Source organism: Megascapheus bottae, chromosome 6 (assembly GCF_031878675.1).
Source record: "Megascapheus bottae isolate mThoBot1 chromosome 6, mThoBot2.hap1, whole genome shotgun sequence".
Lineage (NCBI taxonomy): Eukaryota > Metazoa > Chordata > Mammalia > Rodentia > Geomyidae > Megascapheus > Megascapheus bottae.
In genome coordinates, this window is record NC_143514.1 from 76,287,101 (window position 1) to 76,314,032 (window position 26,932).

General features: G+C 44.2%; 1 protein-coding gene across 1 annotated transcript; it reads right to left on the bottom strand.

Moving 5' to 3' along the window:
• Positions 1-195: 195 nt before the first annotated feature.
• On the bottom strand, positions 196-26,932 carry LOC150062468 (PRAME family member 12-like). Its single transcript, XM_090334017.1, has 5 exons — positions 26,652-26,932; positions 25,470-26,051; positions 24,255-24,766; positions 8,803-9,049; positions 196-259 (listed from the first exon to the last, which is right to left on the bottom strand). The coding sequence occupies exons 1-5, from the start codon at positions 26,927-26,929 to the stop codon at positions 196-198; spliced, it is 1,683 nt and encodes a 560-aa protein (XP_090190143.1). The 5' UTR covers positions 26,930-26,932.

Below are 26,932 nucleotides of genomic sequence, written 5' to 3' on the forward strand. Positions count from 1 at the left end.
GCCTGCATCCTGTATACCAAATGGTCCTCTCCTTTGAGGCCGTCCCCACCCCACCACCTGTCCTCAGTCCTCAGACCTAACCATTTACTCTCTCCTCAGGTGCCCGAGGACCTCTCAGAGTCTCTCTCAAAAACAGACTGCCAGCTTTCAGAATTAGACTTGAGGTGTGGGTCCCAGAGCCTGAGCAGCTATCAGCTATGTGAGCTGAATCTGACTGTCCCCAGTCTGGAGCAGAGGCATGGCTGCTGGGTTGATGATGCTATGGAGAAACACATGGACACAGTGGCGCAGGGAAAACATGCAAAGGAGAGAAGGCAGACTGAAGCAGGACCAGAGGCCATAGGGCTTCATGAAGGACTCTGTGTCGTCACTTGAGGAGCCCCCTGATGCTTGGTCCCTATCCTTGTGCTGGAATTAGAAGCAGGATCATGGCTCAGAGTCTGGGTCCCAGGTCTGACTCAACCTCATGTCTGTTAGGAAAATGGAGAACAGAAAAGGAATAGGCCAGACTCAACCATCAATAGGGAAGGGCCGTTTATTGAGGCACAGTGAGGGACACAGACCTTCTCTCCGAGTTTTAAGCTGTGGTGGGTTTGAATTTGCTGTAGGTTTATATAGGGCTTAATGGGGGAGTAAAAAATAGTGCAATGCTCTATTCAGGTGTGGACTATTGTCCCTTGTGGGCCAAGATGGGGTGCTTGCCCCATCCAGAAGGGAACCTGTCTGGGGGCAGGTGTGTGGTCAAGCCTGTGGCTGTGTACAGAACTGGAGATAGGACTCTGAGCGATGTTCTTGCCTGGGGTGGCTTTGATCTGTGATCCTTAGAACTGACTCCCCAGAGAAGGACTCCAAGTGTAAGCTACCAGAAACCAGCTAGAAATTTCCTCTAAATAAAATAGGCTGCTTTTTAACACTTTGGGGGCTTGAAGTGATGCCTGGATACTGTCCCTGAGCTTTTGTCTCAAGCTCACAGATCTGCCACTTGTGCCCACATCCCCACTTCATTTGGGAAGAAATGCAGATTGTAGTTATGAGTTTATTAGACTTGCTTTCTCTGGCCAAAGTTGAACATCAGTCCTCAGATCTCAGCCTCCTGAGTAGCTCGGATTATAGGCATAAGCTCAGCACGCTCTTAAACTCAAGTTATCTCCTCCTGTAAAAACCTGGCAATACTGTAGTATAACTAGAGTGCTGGGAGTTTGGCCTAGTGGTAGAGTGCTTGCCTAGCATGCCCGAAGACCCAGGTTTGATACCTCCGTACCACATACATAGAAAAAACCTGGTAATTGTGCTGAGGCTCAAGGGGTAGACTGTAGCCTTGCTCAGGCCCAGGACTGGCAAAAAAAATAAGGAAAACAAACTGGATTTTTTTTTTTAACGGATAGCTTTTATACTCACAATCTTCAATTGTTTGCTCAATGCTGGCATTTGATTCCTTAAGCTCCACTGGGACTCACCATCTAGGAGACTAGATGTACAAATGAGCCACGGGCATTTTTTGTCTGTTAAATTGCCCTCTGTCATTCCTGGGACATGAATGTAGGGCTTGAGTATAATCCCTGAGATTCTTTTCTCAAAGGTAGGTCTCTACCACTTGAGCCAGAGTGGCCCCACTTGTGGCTTTTTCAGAGTCGGGGACTGGAAATAAGAGTCTTGTATCATGTCCTGCCTGATACTGGCTTTGAACCCCAATCTGCGATCTCGGGAAACGGGCTTCAGGCCCCAGTAGGGGGCCCTACCTACCCACCACGACAACCAATGACCCCTCCCGCCCAAAATCTGCCTCTGATGCAAACATCGCTGACTCAGACTTGTTCCGAGCCACTGCAGGCAACGCAGGACTGGACCTCTGTTCCTCCACCACCAGAATTATAACTCCAGAGGAAGGAACAGTTGTTATAAACTCTGGAAGGTTCGGGCCTCCCCCGCCAGGAATGTTTTTTCTTATTATAGGCCGAGCTTCAAGCTCACTGCAAGGACTCTCTGTCATTCCCTCGGTGGTTGACACCAATTATTCAGGCGAATTAAAAATTTTAGTTCATGCCTCTCAAGGCCCTCTTGCCATATCGGCAGGCCAACGCATTGCACAAGCCCTCCCTCTGCCCGTAACAGGACAGTTCCCATAGAAGCATCCCCAGCGTGGCAATTCTACCCCAGGATCAACAGATATATTTTGGGTACATCAATTGACAGAATCTCGACCAACTTTAAAACTTTTTTTTGGAAGGAAAACAATTCCTGGGTCTTTTAGAGACAGGGGCCGATGCTACTGTCATTGCAAAACAACATTGGCCTATCTCTTGGCCTCTGGAACCCACCGCTACCCATTTAAAAGGTATTGGGCAGACTCAAAATACACTCCAGAGTTCTAAAATATTAACATGGACAGACCAGAGGGAAACATTGGGACAGTTAAACCTTTTGTGGTGGACGGACTCCCTGTAAATCTATGGGGGAGAGATATAATGATCCAAATGGGAGTTATCATGTTCAGTCCTAATGAGACTGTGACTAACATGATGCTCAAGTCTGGATATTTGCCAGGAAAAGGGCTGGGAAAGCATGAGCAAGGAATTAGTCACCCAATTATACCCACCCCTAAATGGGATAGAAAAGGTCTTGGGACCGACCTTTTTTCCTAAAGACCACTGCTCCCCCTGCACTCCAAGCCAATAAAATAACTTGGAAATCTGACAATCCAGTTTGGATAGACCAGTGGTCCATGCCTCAAGAAAAGGTTCAGGCTGCTCTTCAGTTGGTGCAGGAACAATTAGAGCAGGGACATCTTGAACCTTCTACCTCTCCCTGGAATACGCCCATATTTGTTATAAAAAAGAAAAATGGGAGTTGGAGGTTACTGCAGGATCTAAGGGAAATTAATAAAACCATGGCACCCATGGGAGCCCTACAACCTGGACTGCCCTCTCCCACAGCTATCCCTAAAGGATTTTTTAAAATTGTAATAGATATAAAAGACTGTTTTTTCTCCATTCCCCTCGATCCTGGAGATTGTAAAAGATTTGCCTTTTCCATACCCGTGATAAACCATAAGGGCCCTAATCCCCGCTTTCAATGGCGAGTGTTGCCACAGGGTATGGCTAATTCTCCCACTCTTTGTCAAAAATTTGTGGCTCAATCCATAGACCCAATTCGTGTTCAATACCCTCATATATATATTATACATTATATGGATGACCTATTAATTGCTGCCAAACTAGAACTGGAGGCACATCAAGTGACTCAAAAAATAGTTATTGCTTTACAAGACAGAGGACTTTTTATCTCCCCAGAAAAAATTCAAACTTGCTATCCCTTCTTCTTCCTGGGTTTTCAATTAGAACCCTCTTTAATATATGCTCAAAAAATTCAAATCAAAAGGAATAAGCTAAATTGTCTAAATGATTTTCAAAAACTCCTTGGAGACATTAATTGGCTACGTCCTCACCTTAAATTAACAACAGGAGAACTCAAACCCCTGTTTAATATTCTACAGGGAGATTCTGACCCTTCCTCCCCCAGAAAACTTACGCCCGAAGCTGAAAAAGCCCTAATAAAGTTAGAGGAGGCCATTACACAACAAAATATAGGTTACTTCAACCCCTCCTTGACCCTTTATTTAATCATTTTTGCCACAGAATTTACACCCACCGGTTTATTGTGGCAAAAAAACGTGCCCCTGTTATGGATTCATGCCTCCGCCTCTCAGTCCAAGGTACTCCCCTCCTACCCCTTTTTGGTCTCCCAACTTATTTTTCTGGGGCTCAAGACTTCTGTCAGATATTTTGGCAAGGATCCTGATATCATAATCACCCCTTACTCTAAGGAACAATTAATTGGTTACAACAAAGACAAGATGATTGGGCTGTTTTATGCACTGGGTTCCAGGGTACCTTTGATACTCACATGCCCAGTGACAGACTTATTCAATTCCTTAATATTATTCCTTTCGTTTTTCTAAAAAAATACCTTGATAAAGCCCATCCCCAATACTTTGAGCATCTTTATTGATGGTTCGAAAAATGGAAAAGCTTCATATGTTATTAATAATGTTTCCCACTTTGTAAATACTTCCTTTAAATCTGCTCAGTTAATAGAATTATTTGCTGCACTTTGTGTTTTTCAGTTATTAAAGACCCACCCTTTTAATCTGTTTTCGGATAGCCATTATGTTGTCAGAGCTTTACAAGTTTTAGAAATGGTTCCGGTTATTCAGCCTACTACACCTACTTTTCAATTATTTTTTGAATTGCAAAAACTTATTAGACAACATTCGTACCCTTTCTTTGTAGGACATATTCGTACTCATTCTGGCCTACCTGGGCCACTAACCCGGGGCAATGAATTAGCTGACTTGGCAACCCAAATAGTTACCTTATCTCAAACAGTTAATCCGGTGACCCTTGCACAAGAGGCCCATGCTGTTCACCACCTTAATGCTCATACCCTGCACTTAAAATTTAAAATTACTAGAGAACAGGCAAGACAAATTGTTAAAAACTGCAGAAATTGCCTAACCCTGCTCCCTGAACCCCATGTAGGTGTAAACCCTAGAGGGCTCATACCTGGACAACTTTGGCAAATGGATGTTACTCATATCCCCTCCTTTGGAAGATTAAAATATGTACATGTTACCATTGATACCTTTAGTGAATTTATTTGTGCCTCTGCTCATTTAGGGGAGGCCACAAAAGATGTTATAAACCATCTCCTATATGTTTTTTCTGTCATGGGACAACCCCAAGCTATAAAGACGGACAATGGGCCCGGATATACCAGTCAAAAGTTCAAACAATTTTGCTCCCAAATGAACATAAAACATATTACTGGAATCCCCTACAACCCCCAAGGACAAGGAATAGTGGAAAGGGCTCATCAGACTTTAAAAAACATCCTCATTAAACTTGCGTCACAAGAGACATTATATTCCCTTAAAGGAAACTATAAGACTTTACTATTACATGCTCTCTTTGTTTTAAACTTTTTAACCCTTGACGCTAATGGCAAATCTGCCGCAGAACGCCTTTGGCATCCCACCACACAAACAGACTACGCCCAGGCCCTATGGAAAGACCCACTGACGGGAATATGGAATGGCCCTGACCCAGTCATTATCTGGGGAAAAGGATCAGCTTGCATTTATAATTCTAAAGAAGGGGGAGCTAGATGGTTGCCTGAAAGATTAATAAAACATATAATAAACAATAAAGCCATATAATTAATTCCAGGGTGGCGCCTGAGAACAAAAATATTTTTCTTTTACAGGTCAACAACCATGATGATGAGGCCTTCCCCGTCATCACTCTGCATGATGCTATTGACGGTGATGCTCTCTGGCAGAAGTTGTCCTCCAAAATCGACGAGGATTAGACTTGCTTTTTCTACAGCAAGGAGGCTTATGCGCGGCTTTAAAGGAAAAATGCTGCGTATATGTAGGTAGAACAGGACTTGTTAAGGATAGCTTAGAAAAAATTACAGCTAGCCTAGAAAAGCGAAAAAGAGAAAGGGAAAAACAAGAATCTTGGTATCAAAATTGGTTCTCCACATCTCCCTGGCTATCAACTCTTTTACCCTCCCTCTTGGGCCCCCTTGTGGGACTTCTCCTCCTAATTTCTTTTGGCCCTTGGGCTTTTCAGCGCCTTACGCGATTTATAAAAAATCAAATTGATTTTGCCTTTTCCAAAAACTTAATCTCGGTGCATTATCATCGCTTAGAGGCTCAGGATGACCCTGTAGGGTCCGAAACAAGCACTCCCGAAAGAGGGCTCCAGTTTCATACACTTCTTGGCTGATAAACCCCAAGCGGCTAGAGAGCATCCAATGATGGGATTATTATGGAGCTTACCCTGGGTGGCACAACATACAGAGGCCGTCGAGGCCGGCTCAACAAGGCATGTTGCCAGGAGTAAGGGTCCCTCCATATAGCCTAAGACAGGGTGTTCTCTCCACCTATAGAGACCTTGTTCTTTAAAGGAAAGGGGGAATTGTCAGAGACCAAGGAGTTAAACCGAACAAAGCAAAGACCCTCTAGCCTTGAGCAAACCGCACCTGGTTGAGTCATCTGCACAAAATACTTCTCGGAATAACCGCAGGTTGTGTCGCTTGGGTTAGCACAATGGCCAAAAGAATAGCCTGACCCACCCCTAACCTTGAGATTTCCCGTTCTTGTTATCGCAAAAACTCTCCGTCCCCCCCCTCTATACTCCCTTCCTTACACTCAGGGTATATAAACCCTGCTTTACTTTTAATAAATGAGACCTTGACGCGACTCAGATTGTCTCTGTCTTTCTTTATGCGCCCGGTCTCCTTCCTCTCTTTCCCCCATTGGTTTTCTTCTCTTAGGAGGTGCCTCCTCGAGCCTGACGAATAACTGAACCCGCGGGACGGGAGAATATTTATACTTTTGTTTTTCATTTTTTGTTTTGTGGGTCACTGGGGTTGAACTCAACCTGGGCACTTTCCCTGAGCTCTTCAGCTTAAGGCTACTGCCCTACCCCTGGGCCTGGGCCCTGTCCCTGAGCTCTTCAGCTCAACCCTACACCCTACCTTTAGCCCCACTTCCATTTTCTAAAGGTTACTTGGAGTTAGGTCTCAGGTCCTTTTTTGCCAGGGATGGCTTTGAACCTGGATCCTCACATGTCAGTAGTTAGGATTACAAGTGTGGGCCATGGGGCCCAGCTTTAGCTCATATTTCAAAGAAAATTACTGACACAATTTTATCATAGGTTCTTTGGCTACAGCCCAGAGAGCAGCACTGAGCCCCTTCCTCACAAGCTCTTACCCTGGACCTGAGGATGGGAGGAAAATTGGGGCCCTGCCTTGACCTCAGCTCAAAAGGAAGACCTAGGCCCTCCAAGTTCTGAAAAGACTCTGGAGGAGGGGCCGGGAATTTGGCCTAGTGGTAGAGTGCTTGCCTAGCATGCACGAAGACCTGAGTTTGATTCCTTGGTACCCCACATACATAGCAAAAAGCTGGAAGTGGTGCTGAGGCTCAAGTGGTAGAGCTCTAGCCTTGAGAAAGTCCAAGGACAGTGCTCAGGCCCTGAGCTCAAGCCCAGGACTGGCAAAAAAAATTTAAAAAAGACTCTGGAGGACACAATTGAGCCACACAAGTCCCTGGCTTTTGTCTCCTTTCAAACCTAGGTGCAAGGCATGATGGGAGTGGGGCAGTGGTGCAGGAGCCCCTGCTAACTCTCCACACACCAGGAATAGGTGATGATGTTTCTAGACTCATCTGTGGTGAGAAGTCTGTGGGGAGAACACAACTAGGCCTAGCAGGAGACAGTCTCATCCCAGAAAACCAAGCAGACACCCAGATGAAAGTCCTAAGGATTTTCTTGTCTGGCAGGGCTTCTCTCCCAGATAATCAGATCTCAGCCTGCTGAGTAGACAGGATTGCACTCCTGAGCCATCTTTCTACTTCCAGCTTCTTGGTGGTTGATGATCGGTAAGAATCTCACAGACATTCGTGCCTGGAATGACTTCAAACCTAGCTAGGCAACCTCCTGAGAGGCTAGGATGCCTGGCCTTAAAATTTTTATTGTTTTAAAAAAGACGATATAGAGAAGTTACCATTACATAAGAATCTATTTCTTTCTGAACATCTCATTCTTCCCTCCCTCTCTGCCAGTTTTTTCCCTTCCATCCCACCCACAAGTTGTATCATTTTCAACACAGTGTCCAATGAGCACTACTGCTACATTTGTTCACCCTTTGCTCCCCCATTTCTGTGCTTCCCCTTAAACTACCAGAGACATCTAATTTTCATCTGGAATTAATTTCAGTAAATATTATTTTGTATAATCAGAAAAATATAGACTCACTTGTTTCTGTATAGAACTTGAACCCTCTGCACATCACCCCGATAATAAAAGTAAATACTAAAAAGCCGTAAAGCAAAATATCTCCTTTATTGTTATGAAGTCAACGGAACAGAGTAAATGTGCCCATTACACAGGGCCAGCCAGGGAAACCACAATTCCCTCTTGTTCCTCCCAGGTAGAATCACCCCATCAGCACACAGGACACAGAGACCACAGTGCCCACAACACCAACACCACGTTTCTGACAGTTAAACTGGAAGGCAGAATAAATTGTCCTCTTCTTTCTTTTCTTTTCTTTTTTTTTTTGTGCCAGTCCTGGGCTTGAGCTCAGGGCTTGAGCACTGTTCTTGGACTTTCTCAAGGCTAGCACTCTACCACTTGAGCCTCAGCACCACTTCTGGCTTTTTGCTATTTATGTGGGGTACCGAGAAATCAAACCCGGGTCTTGGTGCATGCTAGGCAAGCACTCTACCATTAGGCCAAACTCCCGGCCCATGTCCTCTTCTTTCTTCTTTTCTTTTTTCCTTTTTGTGTGTGTGTGTCTTGGGGCTTGAACTCTGCCTGGGCACTGTCCCTGAGCTCCACTGCTCCAGAGTACCACCCTATCCTTGAGCCCAGCTCCACTTCCTGTTTTCTAGAGGTTAATTGGAGATAAAAGTCTCAGGTCCTTTTGTCCCCAGGCTGGCTTTGATCCTTGATCCTCAGGTCTCAGCTTCATGAGTAGCGAGGATGACAGGGCATGAGCCAGTGCTCCCAGTTCTCTTTTATCCTTGGGGAATGTCTGGGATTTGTGACCACTTTAGGATGTAGCAGTGTCCTGAATGGGTCACTCATGTTGCTTTCGAAGACAGGCCCAGAAAAGAGCTTAAACTAGTGACCTGTACAAAAGCCACACTCTGTAAATGTCCTTGGAAAGGGATATTCCTGCGAAACTATGAAGTTGCCACTTGGTGCCAAGCTGCAGAATTCGCGCTTTTTACACCTCGTACAGGAGGAAGTACAGATCTGGATCTGATGGGCTGGCTGAATGTCCCTCAGGACCTGCACCAAACTCTCCCAGAGCTGGGAAAATCTCTCCTGGTTGACTTCACACCAGAGCAGACATTGGTGGTAACAACTCTCCAGAGGGGCTGGATACAGTCCATGGCTCAACTGGCCCAGCCTGGCTGTGTGCCTCAGCAGGTTCTGCAGGGTGGCCAGGGAGATGGGGTTCCCATCAGCTGAAGAAGCTGAGATGGGAGCACTGGCTCAGGGTGGACAGCATGGCAGAGAGCTGGGCTTCATCGATCCCACAGTGTTCTAAGGCCAGGGTCTCCAGGGTGCCAGCCACTTTCTCCAGCAGAGCTCCAAGCGGCCCAGGACTGAAGTGACCCAAATACATATTCGAGAGATGCAGGTGTTTCAGCTGATTGGTGCAGGGACACTGGGACAGATGTGTCAAGTCTGCTGTCCAACATGATAGTGAACTCAAGGACAGAGTCGTCAAGGGCCTCAGGGAGCTGAAGAGAGCAGAGAGACTGGGTGAATGGTGGTGAGCAGAGCAGACTTGGGTAGACGGTCCTCACAGGTTGTCCTCATGCATCAATGGAGACCAATCGCAGGAGAATGCTGGCTGAGCCCTGTGTCCCTCCATCGCCCAGGCTGCTTCCTCAGTGTCCCTGAGTCTGACCCATGCTGTCTTCCCTCCAGCCCCCTCTCCTCACATCTGGCTTCCTGACCTTGGGCTCATTATCCCCAAAACCCCAGCAAAAATCATCCTTTCCTATTCCCCTAACATCACGGTCCTCTTGGCCTTCCACTTTCCATCCTGTGAGCTCAGACGCCCTTCCTACAGAGGAACTCACAGCCATGCCTCGGCCTGCAGGGTAGTCAACTAGAGCTCGAGGAGGAGTAGACCTGAATGGGAGACAAACCAGACACAAGAAAGGAGACAAAGACAGTATTCTGATCAAGGTCTCAATCTTTATTTTTGCACAGCAGAATATATATGTTTAGCAGAAAGGCAACTGACGCAAGCAGGTAGCTTAGTGATATTGCTTAGTAACTATATACAACATGCACCTGAAACAAACCTGAATCCTGGAGGAGGGGTCAGGAGGTGGTCAAACTGTTCTGCCAAACAGGATACATAAATCAAGTTCTTTTTGCTTAACAGAATATTGCAGTTGTGTTATCATGGAAGGGGTAGTAGAAACAATAAGTGATTCTTTCAATTTACAGACAGAGTTTTACAATTGCTAAGTTCTTTCAGCTTAAAGAAACTTATAGTTTCTGGATGTCATAGTAACAGCTGTTTGGTTCACAGCATCTCCTCCCTTTTTATTTAAATTATTAAAAGGCCAATATTGTTATAATACAGGTGAAGCAGGTTGAGGCAGAGCCATATTATAGAGAAAACATTTTTCTAAGCAAGATTGGCATTAACCCATGGAAGGAATTAGGGACCCATCCCCCTGAAGTGCTTTATAGGATCCTTTGTGAGGGGAGAGGATTTTTAACCGGATCCAACCTCTATGCAGATGGGTATGCTTCCACGAGCCCGAATGGAATTTTTGCATTAAGCCCTCGTCGGGAGATACCGCTCGGTTCTACCCTTCCATAGATGCCCATGGTCTGCATCTAGCCAGTTCAGGTTCAGGCCGCCTTGGTAGAACTGCTGTTCTTTGTTGATCTGCTTGAATAGTAGGAGATGGTGGCCCCTGTGCCTTCACCCGCCTCTTGAGCCGCTAAATCTACCCTATGATAATGAATTTGAAGGGGTTTAGGTGCCAGGGAGTCAATTTGCTGTTTTAAAAGTTCATGATTCTATTGAATATGCATGGTCCTATGGATACAATAATCAAAATTCCAAACAAAGGACCTAGGAGGGGAAGGAGGTAAGGCAACATTCCATTTAATCCAGTCCAAAAGGGGTTATGGAACAATTCTTGGCGTCATTTGATCAGGTCTTCCTGGAGGTTCTTAATCTTGTCTGGAACAATCCCGGACTTGTTTGCATAAAAGCAGCACGGCTCCTGTAAAGTCAAACAAATTCCTCCCTGTTCTGCGGTGAGTAAATCTAGCCCTCTTCTATTCTGAAGAACTACCTCAGCCAGGGAGTCGGTCTGATCTTGAAGGTCACTAATAGTGCTGGACAATGTCTGAACATCCTCTATTAACTGACTGGACAATTTGGTGTAAGAGTGTAGTGACACTCCCAATCCTGCTGTTCCTGTACCTAGGGCTGCAGTGATTCCCAATCCTGCCAGGAGGGGAATAAAAACAGCCCATTTATGTCTTCCTCCTATCATTTCTAGGCTGGGAATTGGCAGAGATTCACCTCCAGGAATAATGTCTATATCGGGGAGCAATGAAGCAAGTACACAAACTCGGGTCCAATTTATAGGAAGTTGGGTAAAGGCCAGGTTGCCTCCAGAGATAAATACTTTTCCTACAGGTGGGCAAAGGGAAATAGTAGGAGAAGAATAATTAATAACTGCTAAAGAATTGCTAAAAGAAACTACTCCCACATCTTTATAAAAGGTATTATTCTGAAATTGACCAAAAAAGCACAAAGAAGCATTAAAGCCAACAGGTTGAATTTTAAAGAAAAGGCTAAGGCTGCAATTTAAGGTAGAATTAATAGGGCTAAGGGAGTTATTGCTCCGAATGGCAATTGGCATTGGTGTGCCCATTGACATGCATAACCAACAATCTTCCCCTAATGAAGGATTGGAATAATTAAGCATGCTATGAGTGGCTTCTAAAATATTAGCAGTATGTGCATCCAGACCTGTCTGTTTAGGCTTGGGGAGGGCTAATGGATGGTAATTAATTTTAGGATATAATTTTCTTTTTAATTCTATTAACCTTTTATGAACTTTAGCTTCTCTGATAACACCATTTGGGCCTCCTCCATTTGAAATGTGAATTGGTGCATGCTTGGGCCAACATCCATATTGTTCTACAACTCCAGAATAGGAGGCCTGGGTATATTTATTAGTGGAACCCAACACTTGAGGGTTATTACTCCAATTGCCACCCACTACAGCGGTTTTGGTTTGTTTTAAAACAGCAATGAATTAATAATTATTATTAGAAACACATTCCCATAATTCATCATAGCAGGAGGAATGCATCTGGGTTGCAGAGGTACATGAAGGAGGACATGATCCTGGTTTGCCTTTATAGGGGGGTGTGGGGAGCCGGAGCGCCCGCCATTACAAGATGGCGCCTGTTCCCTGCCTCGCTCCTTGTAAACAACTTCTTAGTTCTCCTTATTTGGTATGTGAGTGCGGAGCCTTTGCTCGTTCCACTGAGTCTGCGCGTATGACGTCAGAGGCCTGACCAATCCCGAGTTTTAAAATGGCCCTGGCAACAGAGCAGCCAATGGCAAAAGCCCCGTGTTCCTTGATTGTATATAAGCAGCTGCATTTCCCTGCCCCGGGCCCCTCTGCTTCAGCTCTCCCTTCAATCAAGTTGCTCTTCAATAAAGCGTGATACGAGAAGGATCCTCGGGTGGTGTCCGTTCTTCCCTGCTGGTCAGGGGTGCCGGGCGCCGCAGGGGGGAATGGTCTTAGGCTTATCAGCACACTGCCATACTGGTTGCTGAAATCCTCCCACACTACTGCTTATGAGCGGCAAATAAGCATCAAAAGTACCACAGTCTACATGTTGAATATATTTGGTGGGAATACTACTAATCCATCCCCCATGGCAATCACACGGGTTGCCATAAAGGGATTGTAGGAGGGCTTCTTTATTTAGCAGAGGTCTGAATCCTCCAATGACTGATGACGGCAGCAGCAGCAAGACTGACACTTGTAGGGTCCACAGCATCTTTGATGATTTTCTAAAATAGAAGAAAGGGTTTTTGCTCTCAGGGAGCTAGCTTCCCCTGGAAGGTGAGTCATCAATAGGCTTTACGAGTCATTCTGGGAGCCAACGAGCAGCGCCTTCTTTATTATCAAATATACAGGCTGATCCTCTTCCCCAGATCAACACTGGGTCAGGGCCCTTCCATTGGGAGGTCAGAGGATCCTTCCACATGACAGTGGCATAATTGTTAATGTTTTGGGGGTGCCAAAGGCCATCAGCTGCAGAGCTTTCATTAATATCCAGAGTTAAAAATTAATAAAAAATAGGGCATGATGAAGAATATTTTTTGGAGTTCCTTTTGTGGGATAAAAGGTTTGTGTTCTTAACTTTTGAAAAGTATTTTTAAGGGTTTGATGAGCTCATTGGACAATTCCTTGACCTTGAGGATTATAGGGAATACTAGTGATGTGTTTTATTTGCATCTGGCGGCAGAAATGTTGAAAATTTTTGCCAGTATATCCAGGGCCATTATCAGTCTTAATAGTCTTAGGCTTTCCCATAACTGCCATGCAATTAAGCACATGGGTGATAACATTCTTGGAGGCCTCACCAGAATGTGGTGTAGCAAAAATAAATCCACTAAAGGTATCAACAGTAACATGAAGATATTTAAGAGTACCAAAGAAAGGAACCTGAGTAACATCCATTTGCCACAATTCATTAGGAATCAACACTCAGGGATTAACACCCAAACGGGGTATTGGCAACAGGGTAACACAATTTCGGCACTGTTTGACAATTTGCCATGCCTGCTCTCTGGCGATTTTAAAAAGAAGACGAAGGGTCTGGGCATTAAGGTGATGTAGCGAATGAAACTCTCTGGCCTGGGCTATCAGGTCATTTTCAGTCAAAAGTGCCAATTGGGTAGCGTGGTCTATTATTTCATTACCTTTTGTAAAGGTCCAGGGAGGCCAGAGTGGGTACGGATGTGGCCTATAAAGAAGAGGCAACTTCTAGCTTGAATATATCGTTGAATTAAGAAAAATAGGGGAGCAGCATTTGTAGTAGGCTTAATAAAAGGCACTGTTTCAAGAAATGATATAGAATGAGCAATATAGGCGCTATCAGTGTACAGATTAAAAGAGGACGTAGGTAACTGAGCAAAAACTTGTAAAACTGCAAACAACTCAACCAACTGGGCAGAACAATAGGGGGACTTTAAGGAAGTAATTTTGCCATTAATAGAAAAGGCAGGGACCAAGACATGAGAAAGGTTATCAATGTATGTGAATTAATGCACCTTCTATCTGGCAAATATAATGTAACCCTTCTATTAATTACAATTAAAAAATATATGGAAAAAATAGAAAAGGCAGCTTGCCCATTGGAGGAGCCATGTGTGAACACAATGGAGGCATTAGGAAGGGGCTTTTGGAAGGTCTGCACAGGGAAGGTAATGGGTTGATATCGCAAAAACTGAAGAAGTTTATCAACAGGATAATGATTATCAAAGGTGCCTAAAAAGGAAATGCACAAAACAGCTCAATCATCATCATTTTGAATTAACCATTGAATCTGGATGGGAGTATATGGTAAAATTATTTTATCTGGGTCTTTGCCAAATATTTTTCTGCTTTGTTCCCTTCCTATTTTAATTAGCTCCATCACCCACCTAGTGTAGGGGGTAAGGACCTTAGTTGGTACAGCAGGCAGGTGTACCCAATAAAGGGGTCCTTTCTGCCAAAAGACTCCAGTGGGTGTGAAACTAGAGGCACAAATGACAAACTGTAAGGGTAGGTCATAATTAACAAGGTAATTTGTCGGTTAGAAATGGCTGCCTCTACTTTGGAGAGGGCTTCTCAAGCAGGAGCATTTAAAGAGCGTTTAGAAAGGGGGTCGGAATCCCCTCTAAGAATATCAACCAAGGGTTTAAGCTCTCCCGTGGTCAGTTTAAGATGGGGGCGGAGCCAGTTGATGTCACCTAAGAGTTTTGGAAATCATTTAAGGTTTTAAGATGATTAGTCCTAAATTGAATTTTTTGGGATAATATTTTATTGGAAAAAAGCTCAAAGCCTAAAAATAGATACAGAGGTTTTAACTGAATCTTATCTCGTGCAATTTGAAGACCTGCACTGGTAAGAGCATTTGAGAGTTGCTGAGAAAAATGGAGAAGGCAATCAGCATCTGGTCCAGCAAGAAGAATATCATCCATTTAATGAATTACATAGGGAGAGGGATCCTTTCATCTAAATGGATCTATAATTTGAGCAACAAATTTTTGACATAATGTAGGGCTGTTGGCCATCCCCTGGGGCAAAACTTTCCACTGAAACCTAGGCATAGGGCCTTTAAAATTCACTACTGGTAAATTAAATGCAAAGTATTGGTGATCCTCCGGATGGAGAGGGATGGTGAAAAGGCAATCCTTTAAATCAATAACAATTTTATAATATCCCTTGGGAATGGCAACTGGAGTAGGAAGGCCAGGTTGAAGGGCACCCATGGGAATCATGGCCTTATTAATTTCCCTAAGATCTTGAAGACATCTCCACTTTCCTGATTTCTTTTTTATTACAAAAATGGGTGTGTTCGAAGGGAAGTGGTAGATTCAATGTGGCCTGCAGCAAGCTGTTCCTGTACTAATGCTGTGGCTGCAGCCAACTTTTCAACCCACACAGGCTCTCTGTCTTTTTCCAAGAAATTTTGTCTGCATGGAGTACAGGCATGTCAATGGCCACTAAGGAAAAATTTTATAGCCTATGCCAGCACAGTCAGCCTTAGCATCGACCTGGATGGGCGACGTAAGTCCCTGAGAATTCTTTCCCAGCCCTTGGCCTGGGCGATATCCTTGATTAAGCAACTGTTGAGTAATTAATTCATTGGGGCTGCACATAATGAGTCCCATTTGAGAAAGAATGTCTCTGCCCCATAAGTTAACCGGGGTGCTAGTGACTCCGTAAGGCTGCACCATGCCTCAGTTTCCTTCCTTGTCTTCCCACAAAATACTTTTAGACTTTTGAAGAGGGTTAGAAGTCTGTCCTATTCCTTTTAAGTGAGTCATAGCAGGGTTAAAGGGGCCAGGCTGAAGGCCAATCCCTACTGGAAATAATAGTAGCATCTGCTCCTGTATCAACAATGCCCTCAAAAATCTTTCCATCTAATTTTAATTTTAATAAAGGTTTTTGTGTGTAATTTCCTGTACCCAATAGGTATCTGAGGAGCCAAAATTATGAGTGCCTCTCCGGCGTTCATGACCGGGGGTATTAGTAATGAGAGGAAGCAATGCCAATTGAGCAATCCTCTAGCCAGGGAAAATAGTTATAGGTCCTTGAGAAGCAGTTGCCACTATTTTGATTTCCCCAGTATAATCGTTATCAATAATGCCTGGTGAAACATTAAGACCCTGGATGGTGGAGCTTCCATGTCTCAAAATTAAGCCAAATGTGTTTTGGGGCAAAGGGCCAAAAATTCCAGTGGAAAGGATCTGAGTCCCGGAATCAGGAGTCAGTATTGACTGGGAGGTGGCACAGAGGTCCAGTCCTGGCGTTGCTCGCATGAGGGAGATGACATTAGATGAGCTGGAGATTGGGGGACGAACCTGACAGCCCCAGGGTTCAATCCCAGTGTTGGCTTGGGGCCCTGGGGTGGGCACCTCATCAAGTTACCCCGCTTCGGGGGCAATGGATTTCCCTGGATATCAGTTTTGGACTTACACTCTGAGGCCCAATATTTTCCTCGTTTGCATCGGGGACAAATTGATGAAGGGGGAGGCTGCTCTGCCTTAGGGGCCGGGCACTCTCTCAAAAAGTGACCAGGCTGTTTGCAGTGAAAGGATGTCTTGGCCTTGGGTCCCTGGGTAAAATCTTTTAAGGCAGCTCCAATAGCCAATCCAATATTACGTGAGGCTGGATCAACATCAGCACAAAGTCTGATATAATCAGAAAGAGTTTTGCCACGGCAATGAGGATGTATTGCAGCCTGACAGGCAGAATTGGCATTCTCAAAGGCAAGATGTCTAATGAGTTCATTATCTGTCTCTTCGCGCCCTATAAATCACTCCACAGCCTCAGAAAGGTGCCCCACAAATTCACTGAATGGCTCCTGGGATCCCAGACGAATTTTTGCTATGGAAGAAACAGCTGACCCTTGAGGAGGGAGGCTCTTCCAAGCCTGAAGGGCTGCATGCTGAATTTGAACAAGTAGCTCTAGGGGGAATTTGCCTTGTTTGTCATTGTTGTCATAGGGACTTTGTCTTAATAATATAGTTAGGGTCCATGTCTTAGACGGACCTGTAGCAATCATATTGCGACGTGTAATATCCTGACATCTTTCAGCATAATCAGCCTTCCATGAAAGATATTGGCCTCTGCTAAGTGCAGCTTTAGCTAGCATTCCCCAGTCATTTACTGTAAGCCGGTCTTCACTCATGGATTCTAAAAGAGAGAGTGTAAAGGGGGCAATGGGGCCATACATGGAGACAGCGCTTTTAAGTTGAATTTTAAGGGATGGTATTTTGGGGGCTTTAATAATTAGGGGATTATTTTCTTCCTCTTCTCAGGAGGTTTCTGATTCTTTACTATCTGCCTCCCTTTCTTCCCTATCCTCTTCCTCCTCTTCTATCCCTTCACTATCTCCTTGGTTTTCTGTTTTATTAGGGGGGCTCTTGGCTGATTTTACCTGAGATCTAGTTACGGGAAAGGCATGAAGAGTTCATCTATCTTTGTCTTAGCTTTCAGTGAGGTATTGGATGAGGAACTTATTTCTATATCTAGTTCTCGAAGCTGTTTAAGCAAGTCAGACTTTTCCTTTTTAATCTGAACAAGAGTTTTTAAGGACTGGGCTTCTCTGGCAACTCTTACAATGGCTTGTCGGGTAACTTCTGTCAAATCATCTACAGGCGCAGAGGCAAGCGCAGGAGCACAGAAGAGAGGGGCCATTTTATAAGATGGAGGCTTGGTTGAAAGGGAGGCTGTTGGAGGCTGATCAGAGTTATGATATTTGGCTGCCTCTTCCTCTAGTGAGGTCTCTTCTCCTGGGGAGAGGACATCATCACCAATATCACCAAAGTCTATACCCGAAAGAGCAGGATAAATGGATTTTGGCTTATCGGGCTGAGCACCACTGCTATCTGTGGGCATAGGGATGGAGAGGAGGGACAGGGAGAAGCGGCAGGAGGGGGATGGGAAGCTTTGGAAGATGCTTTTTGAAGAGAAGCCTGGCTTCCCTTACATTTTTCCTTTAGGAAGGTTTCTCCATTTTTTTTTTTTTACTACCTCAGAGACATCTGCTTGATAATGGCGGACCTGCAGCACCTCATTTATGAGATTCCAATAGGAGAAGGCTTAAACAGGCACCTTTTCGGGGACGAAAGTGCGGTAAAAGTCTTTAAGACAATCACCTACACGCTGCCACCTGTTTTCATCTATAGTTCCCTCTTGTGGGAACCAAGGACAAAGATCCTCCAGAAACATAAAGAAATCTACCAAATCTTTTTTTTAACCCTTGTTACTCGTGCCTTGAGTGAGGTTGTAAGCCCTTGAATAAACAACTCATGCTTACTAAGTGTTTGTCCCATAATCGTCGCTCTCCTTACCTTTCTTGGGCCTGTGCCACAGATGGGTTTCTCTGTGGTGGTCCTCATTCTTGGGCCTGTGTCACAGATGGTTTCTGTGGTGGTCCTTATACGGATCTTCTCTCACCTTTCTGGGCCTGTGTCGCAAACAAGTCCCTCTGTGGTGGCCGTTATGTGGGTCCTCTTTTACCCAAGGTGGGGACCTGAAGAAAACAGCCAGCTTTCCTAGAGACGTTCAGCTCAGGTTTCCATGTCTCGAGCCCCATGTTGGGCGCCACTTGCCACAGCCTGCAACTAGAGCTCGAAGAGGAGTAGACCTGAATGGGAGACAAACCAGACACAAGAAAGGAGGCCAAGACAGTATTCTGATCAAGGTCTCAATCTTTATTTTTGCACAGCAGAATATATATGTTTAGCAGAAAGGTGATTGACACAGGCAGGTTGCCTTGTGACATTGTTTAGTAACTATCTCTACACAACATGTACCTGGAACAAACCTGGGGAGGGGGTCAGGAGGTGGTCAAACTGTTCTGCCAAACAGGATACATGAATCAAATTTTATTTGCTTAACAGAATATTGCAGTTGGGTTGTCATGGAAGGGGTAGTAGAAACAATAAGTGATTGTTTCAATTTACAGACAGAGTCTTACAATTTCTAAATTCTTTCAGCTTACAGAAACGTATAGTTTCTGGATGTCATAGCCACAGCTGTTTGGTTCCCAGCACTCCAGGACGTCGCAGACGCAGCCAAGAAATCTAATTTAATAGGGATCAATGAGGGGGCAGAGTACCAGGACAAAGGAATGAAACCCTTATTCACCAAAATCATAGAAGAGAACTTCCTCAACCTTAAAAGGGAAAATACTCACATTATTGAAGGTTTCAGGACTCCAGATAGGCAAGATCTTAGAAAGAACTCACCTAGACATATCATAGTAAAAACACAGGACCTGAATACCAAGAAGCTGATCTTAAATGCTGCAAAAACAAAGAAAGAGCTATACTACAACGGGAAAAAAATTCAAATAACTGCAGACCTCTCCACCCAAATCCTAAATGCAAGAAAAGCTTGGAAAAACATCACTCATGTCCTGAAGACCAACAACTGCCAACCTAGACTGATATATCCAGCAAAACTAGCGTTTACATTTGAGGGAGAAACAAGAATATTTCACTCCCAACAGAAGGTATATGAATACGTGCACACTAAACTACCATTACAAAAATATTAAATAATCAAGAACAAATTGCAGAACATCAAGAACCCCCATCAAGAAGCAATTACCTGTAAATCACTAAACACAAAAGGGGAAAAAAGAGAGAGGAAGAAACTTAGAAGTAAAACTAAATAATGACAATGGACACTGACCATTTCTCCATAATTTCCCTAAATGTGAACGGGCTGAACAATCCAATCAAAAGACACAGAGCAGCAGACTGGATTAAGAAACAAGATACATCCATATGTTGCCTCCAAAAGACCCACCTCACTGCCAAAGACAGAAAAAAATTCCAAGGAAAAGGATGGAAAAGAATTTTCCACTCCAATGCACCAGGCAAAAAAGCAGGAGTAGCAATCTTAATCTCCGACAAAATTAACTTCTCAGTAAAATCAGTACATAAAGAAAAAGATGGCCATTACCTATTAGTAAAGGCTACAATCCAAACTCACAATATTACAGTTATAAACATTTACTCCTCCAACATGGGAGCACCCAAATTCGCCAAGTAAACTCTCTTAGAATTACAGAACAAGATAGACTCAGTCACAATCATAGTGGGAGATTTTAATACACTACTCTCACCAAATGACAGGTCAACTCAACAAAAGTTAAGCAAAGACACCATAGACATAAATGACACCATAGCCCAGCTGGACTTAACAGATATACACAGAATCTTCCATCCAATGGTGAAACTTCATACATTTTTCTCAGCACCACATGGAACACACTCCAAAATAGATCATATAATAGTTCATACAGAAAACTTAAGCAGATACAAGAGGACTGATATAATCCCATGCATTCTATCTGATCACAGTGGAGTCAGACTAGTTCTGAAAAATGCAGTAGAAGTCAAAATACATTCAATCACTTGGAAGCTGAACAACACACTTCTGAAAAATTCCTGGGTTGCAGATCAGATCAGAGAAGAAATTCAAAACTTCCTTGAATATAATGACAATCAAGAGACATCACAAAAGAACTTATGGGACACAGCAAAGGCAGTTCTAAGGGGCAAATTTATCACACTAGGAACACATATTAAAAAGACAGAAGAAGAGCATGTAAATAACCTAAAAAAGAAATTGAAACACCTAGAGGAGCAAGAAAAAGTTAATTCAAAAACAAGTAGAAGGACAGAAATAGCAAAAATAAAATCAGAAATATCAGAGACTGAAATAAGATCTACTATACACAAAACCAATCAATAAAAAGTTGGTTTTTGAATCAGTCAACAAATAGACAGACCCACCTTACCCCAACAAGAATGGCCAAGATTTTGAACTCAGACAATGAGAGATTCTGGTGGGGTTGTGGAGAAAAAGGAACCCTACTACACTGCTGGTGGGAATGTAAACTAGTTCAGCCACTCTGGAAAGCAGTGTGGAGGTTTCTTAAAGAACTGAAAATTGACCTTCCCTACGATCCCGCCATACCACTTCTGGGCATCTACCCTGAACATCATAACCCAAGATATGATAAGGACACCTGCTCAGCTATGTTTATCTCTGCACTATTCACAATAGCCAGGCAATGGAAACAATCCAGATGCCCTACTGCAGATGAATGGATACAAAAAATGTGATATATATATATATATATATGGAATTCAACATAGCCAACAGACAAGATAAAATAATGGCACTTGCAGGGAAGTGGATGAATCTAGAGCGAATCATGTTGAGTGAGACAAGTCAAGACCAAAGGAACAAAAGGCGCATGATATCCTTAATATGTGGCTATTAGATCCAAACAGTACAAGAGCAAGGACTCAATATTTGCATACCCAATGCTATGCATATGGCATTAGAAATATAAACACAACTACATAGATATAATGTTTATTACATAGATTAATATGTATCTCTGATATACAAATCCTTAGCCTAATTTTGATTATGTTCTAAAAACTAAGTGCCAGTGATTGTATGTAGAGTTTCCCTTCTTGAATACATGTTTGTTAAACGGGTCATTTGAAATATGATGTAAAAATCAATGTTAATAAATTCTTTAATAAAAAAGGAAATAACAACAAATGTTGTCAGGGATGTGGCCAGAAGGAAATGCTACTACACTGCCAGTGGAAGTGCAAACTTGTTCAACCACTCTGTAATGCAGTGTGCAGATTCCTCAGAAGAATAAACATAGAACTCTCCTAGAGCAATCCCATTCCTGGGCATTTACCCAAATAAACACAAACAAGGCCATACTAAACCTACCAGCATTATTTAACATTTCAGCATTTATCCTTGCAGGATTATTTACCACATCTAAGATGTGGAGCCAACCCAGATGCCCTTAGTATATCAATGGATCAAGAAGATGAGGCATATATATATATATATATATATGTATTATGTGTGTATACAGTATTGCTCTATACCTCCATCAGAAAGTATAGCATTGCCTTATTAGTAAGAAAATGTAGAGACTTGGAAAAATTTGTATTAAGTGAAGGAAGCCAGGCTCCAAAAAATATAGCTTATATATTTTCCGTCATTTTTAATGACTAGAATATGTCTCTGATATTCTTAGCAAGGGATCACAATAACCCAATTGCTAAGTACATATAAATAATGAAGGGAATCAAAATGACCTGCAAGAATTGATTTTAAAAAATCAATAGTGCAATGACTATGTGCATATGGCCATAAAGGATGAGGCTAAACGAAATGAAATCCAGGATATGGAAACAAGATATATATATATATATATATATATATATATATATATATATAGAGAGAGAGAGAGAGAGAGAGAGAGAGAGAGAGAAGATATAAATATATATTAATGTACTATATGAAGTTATTTCTTCTCTCTCCCCCTCCTTCTCTCTTTTCTCCTTATGGTTTATCTCATGTTGTTATTGTATCTGACTTTGGTACGTGGTATATTGTATTTATTTGCTTATTTGAAATAGGGGAGGGAAGGAAAAAACAAAATGAATGGGAGGAGTCGGGGGGAGGGAAATTGGGAGAAAACATGGGTAGGGAATGTTCAAAAAATGGGAATGTTCTGAGGTAACGTGCCCCCTACCTGACAAATGTAACTGTAACCCCATCACCCTGACAATAAAGAACAATTATTGAACTAAAAATAAAAAATAAAAGAATAATAATTTTTTAAAAATATCATCTTTCCCACTGTCATCACTCTTCTTGGCTTAATTGATGAAAGTTCTTCCATTCTCAGTACGCTGAGCCACATATCATCCTATTTCATGCTGTTTTGTCAGTACTGTTAGAGAAGAAAAAAAACCCAAAGGGGTACCAAGGCATTTCTTTGCATATAGTAGAATGTGGACAAGACAGATATCCTCATCAAAAGGATAATTTCAGTGCCTCCCTAGAAATATGAATAGCAAGAAGTGAAGAAGGGAGAAAAATGGGGAGAAAGATGATTAAAATATATATTAATCCAAGTTGAAAAGGAGTAAACCTTTGGGCTGAGAATGGACCTCAGTGATAGAGTGTTTGCTTAGCAGGTGTTTGGGGCCCTGGGTTCAATCCTTAGTACCACATGCATATATATACACACACAACAAAAGAGGATGAAAGAAAGAAAGAAAGAAAGAAAGAAAGAAAGAAAGAAAGAAAGAAAGAACTTCCCCCCTAAAAAAAAAAGAATTGGTGCCACAAAAATTTGGAGAGAGGCTTCACAAATGGGACTACCTAAAAATAAAAAGCTTCTACATAGACAAGGCATAGCTAATAAAGTAGAAGGTCAGCCAACCAACTGGGAAAAATATATACCAATAATCCATCAGGCAAATGGTTAATATCAAGTATCTACAGGAAACTCAAGAAACAAATCCTCCTCCAAACCCAACAAACCAATCACTAAATGGGCAAGGGAAATAAAGAGAGACTTATCAAAGAAGAGGTAAAAATGGCAAAGGAAAAACAATGAGAAAATGGTCATCATCCATGCTCATAAAGGAAATGCAATTAAAAACCACCCTAAGATACCAGCTAGGATGACAGGCACGAGCACTGACCCCTTGATTACAGACGTCCTTATTCATGAGAGAGCGACCGGATGTCCAAGAAAAATACACTCACTTGCTTCCGTATAGAACTCTAACCCGATAATAACACATGACCCCGATAATAAAAGTAAATACAAAAGAAGCCATAAAGCAAAATATCTCTTTATTGTTATGAAGTCAAATGAACAGAGTAAATGTGCCCATTCCATGGGGCCAGACAGGAAAACCACAATTCCCTCTCGTTCCTCCCAGGTAGAATCCACCCCACCAGCACACACAGGACACAGGGCCCAAGGTGCCCACAACACCAACACCACATTTTTGACAGTTAAAGTGGAAGGGAGAGGAAATTGTCCTCTTCTTTCTTCTGCTCTTTTCCTATTTTATTTTTGTGTGTGTGTCATGGGGCTTGAATCCTCCTGGGCACTGCCCCTGAGCTCAATCGCTCCAGAGTACCACCCTACCCTTGAGCCCAGTTCCACTTCCTGTTTTTTAGAGGTTAATTGGAGATAAGAGTCTCAGGTCCTTTTGTCCCCAGGCTGGCTTTGATCCTTGGTCCTCAGGTCTCAGCCTCGTGAGTAGCTAGGATGACAGGCATTAGTCACGGCTCCTGACTCTCTTTTCTGTATCCTTCAGGAATGGTCTGGGATTTGTGACCACTTTAGGATGTAGCAGTGTCTTGAGTGGGTAACTCATCATTCTTTCGAAGAGAGGCCAAGAAAATAGCTTAAACTAGTGACATGTACAAAAGATACACTCTGTAAATGTCCTTGGAAAGGAATACTTCTGTGCAACTACGCAGTTGCCACTTAGTGCCAAGCTGCAGAATTCGCGCTTTTTACACCTCGTACAGGAGGAAGTACAGATCTGGATCTGATGGGCTGGCTGAATGTCCCTCAGGACCTGCACCAAGCTCTCCCAGAGCAGGGAAAATCTCTCCTGGTTGACTTCACACCAGAGCAGACATTGGTGGTAACAACTCTCCAGAGGGGCTGGATACAGTCCATGGCTCAACTGGCCCAGCCTGGCTGTGTGCCTCAGCAGGTTCTGCAGGGTGGCCAGGGAGATGGGGTTCCCATAGAAGCTGAACAAGCTGAGATGGGAGCACTGGCTCAGGGTGGGCAGCATGGCAGAGAGCTGGGCATCATCGATCCCACAGTGTTCTAAGGCCAGGGTCTCCAGGGTGCCAGCCACTTTCTCCAGCAGAGCTCCAAGCGGCCCAGGACTGAAGTGACCCAAATACATATTCGAGAGATACAGGTGTTTCAGCTGATTGGTGCAGGGACACTGGGACAGATGTGTCAAGTCTGCTGTCCAACATGATAGTGAACTCAAGGACAGAGTCGTCAAGGGCCTCAGGGAGCTGAAGAGAGCAGAGAGACTGGGTGAATGGTGGTGAGCAGAGCAGACTTGGGGACACGGTCCTCACAGGTTGTCCTCATGCATCAATGGAGACCAATTGCAGGAGAATGCTGCCTGAGCCCTGTGTCCCTCCATCGCCCAGGCTGCTTCCTTTCAGTGTCCTTGAGTCTGACCCATGCTGCCTATCTTCCAGCCCCCTCTCCTCACATCTGGCTTCCTGACCTTGGGCTCATTATCCCCCAAACCTCAGCAAAATCATCCTTTCCTATTCCCCTAACAGTACGGTCTTCTTGGCCTTCCACTTCCCATCCTGTGAGCTCAGACGCCCTTCCTACAGAGGAACTCACAGCCACACACCCTTACCGAGTCCACAGTGGGCTTTCTTGCCTGAGCATGCTCCCAGTATGCACCCTGAGGATTTGTGCCATGGAGAGGCCAGGTGAAATCTCAGCCCTATGCGCAGGAGAGCACAACTCTTCCTGTGTCCTCTCAACATCACCCCACACACTCGAGGCTGGCTCATATCCACTCAAGCCAAGGCCAGTTCTTCTCTGTGTGCTGGCTGATCTTTTTTGCTGAAGTCAAGAATTCTACCAACTTGATGCCCTGGGTCACCTCCCCTTGGTGGGAAGAAATGCAGATGATTGTAGATGAAAGCTTCCCAGCCTTTCCTGCCCCAGCTACCTTTGAATTGGGATCCTCACCTGAAGACCTTGTCTAGTTTCTCGTAACGGATTCTGGATCCAGTAATGAGATCTTTCCGGTTTTCTGGATGCAGAAGTTGGAACAAGTATGCATGCAAATTGAGTGCACTCGAAGTACACCGTTCCATGGTCGTTTTGGAGAGAGAAAGGATGTGAAGATTCTTCATCTGGACCAGATAAGGAACAATATTTGCCATGATTTTATGATTCCATAAATCCTCCACAACCAGCTCCTGGATGGAGTCCAGATGAAGCACGTTCAGAATGCTTTGTACTTTAGAGGTCGAATCTGAGGTGGACTCTGAAAGAATCTGCAGCTTCTTACAGCACAGCTGAACCTGGCCTTTTCTTGTCTCAGCCCACTGGAGCAAGTGGGAGAGGCCACAATCCAGGGAGCCAATGCTGACAAACACATTGATGACTACCCGGAAGGGTGGTTGCTCTGCCATCTCTGGATGCTGATTGGCTGCTGGGTTGTCAGTCAGGGCCACTGCAGAGCAGGCTCGATGTAAGGCTAAGTCGCTGGCAGTCCAGTTGTTGGGGAACACATTCCGCAGGTCTATCACCCGCAGTCTGCATCTCCTGGGGGACACACAGGATATTCTCAGAGCAGACACCAGACCATCTCCATTCCCGGCTTTGATTTGACTTAGCTCCCCTAGCGTCCACATTTGCTCTTGCTCTTTTTTTCTGGGTTCTTAGTTTTTAATTGGGCAATAGTAATGGAACTTGAAGGCAGGACCTGGACGCCGCCCCTTAGGATTGTCCCCTCAAGACTGGTTGATGTGGCACTAGAGCCCCACTGCCACTCTGACTTTCTTTCTTGGTTGATTGGGGCAGAGAATCTCAGGGACTTTCTAATCCAGGTTGAAGAATCTTCCACGTAGCTGCCCTCCAAGAGGCTAAGCTGAAAGGAGTGAGCCACTGGTCTCCTGCAGTTTTGTCCACTTTTACCCCACTCTTCTCACCTGTGGGATGAGGTAGGTGGGGATCCTGCTGCCATGCCTGCAGCCATCCCTGTGACCCTCCACGCCCAGAAGCCCTGTTCCACCACAGCTCAGCAGAGAGCCTGTGATCCTCTGGCTCTGTGCTGTCTCACGGGTCTACCCCACTCTCCCTGACTGGTGTGCCTCATCCTGGACTCTGGGGTCCTCCCTTGCCTGCAACCTGGGTCCCTCTTACCTGGGCCACACTTTCTGCTCCAGCAGCATATCAAGCCCCTCCAGAGTGACTTGCAACATCTCCAGGTCTCCTTGGTTCATCAGGGCTCCCAGCGGGAGGCAGGCAAAGGGCCAGGCCTGCACCACAGCCTTCAGCACCTCCATGCGTCTCTTGACAATGGCCTCTCGGAGCAGTGCTGGGAAGAGGTTCCAGGGAAGGACCTCCAGAGCAGACATGGCCAGGGCCAGGTCCTCCAGCAGCCTCTCCACTCCCAGCTGTCCCAGTGTGGGAAAGCTCATGGT

Coding starts and splice junctions, on each gene's coding strand:
- LOC150062468 (XM_090334017.1), bottom strand. CDS start 26,929: ATGAGCTTTCCCACACTGGGACAGCTGGGAGTGGAGAGGCTGCTGGAG. Junction 26,052..26,651: donor GAGCAGAAAGTGTGGCCCAG/GTAAGAGGGACC, acceptor TGTGTCCCCCAG/GAGATGCAGACTGCGGGTGA. Junction 260..8,802: donor TGTACTTCCTCCTGTACGAG/GTGTAAAAAGCG, acceptor GTTTCTCCATAG/CATCATCAACCCAGCAGCCA.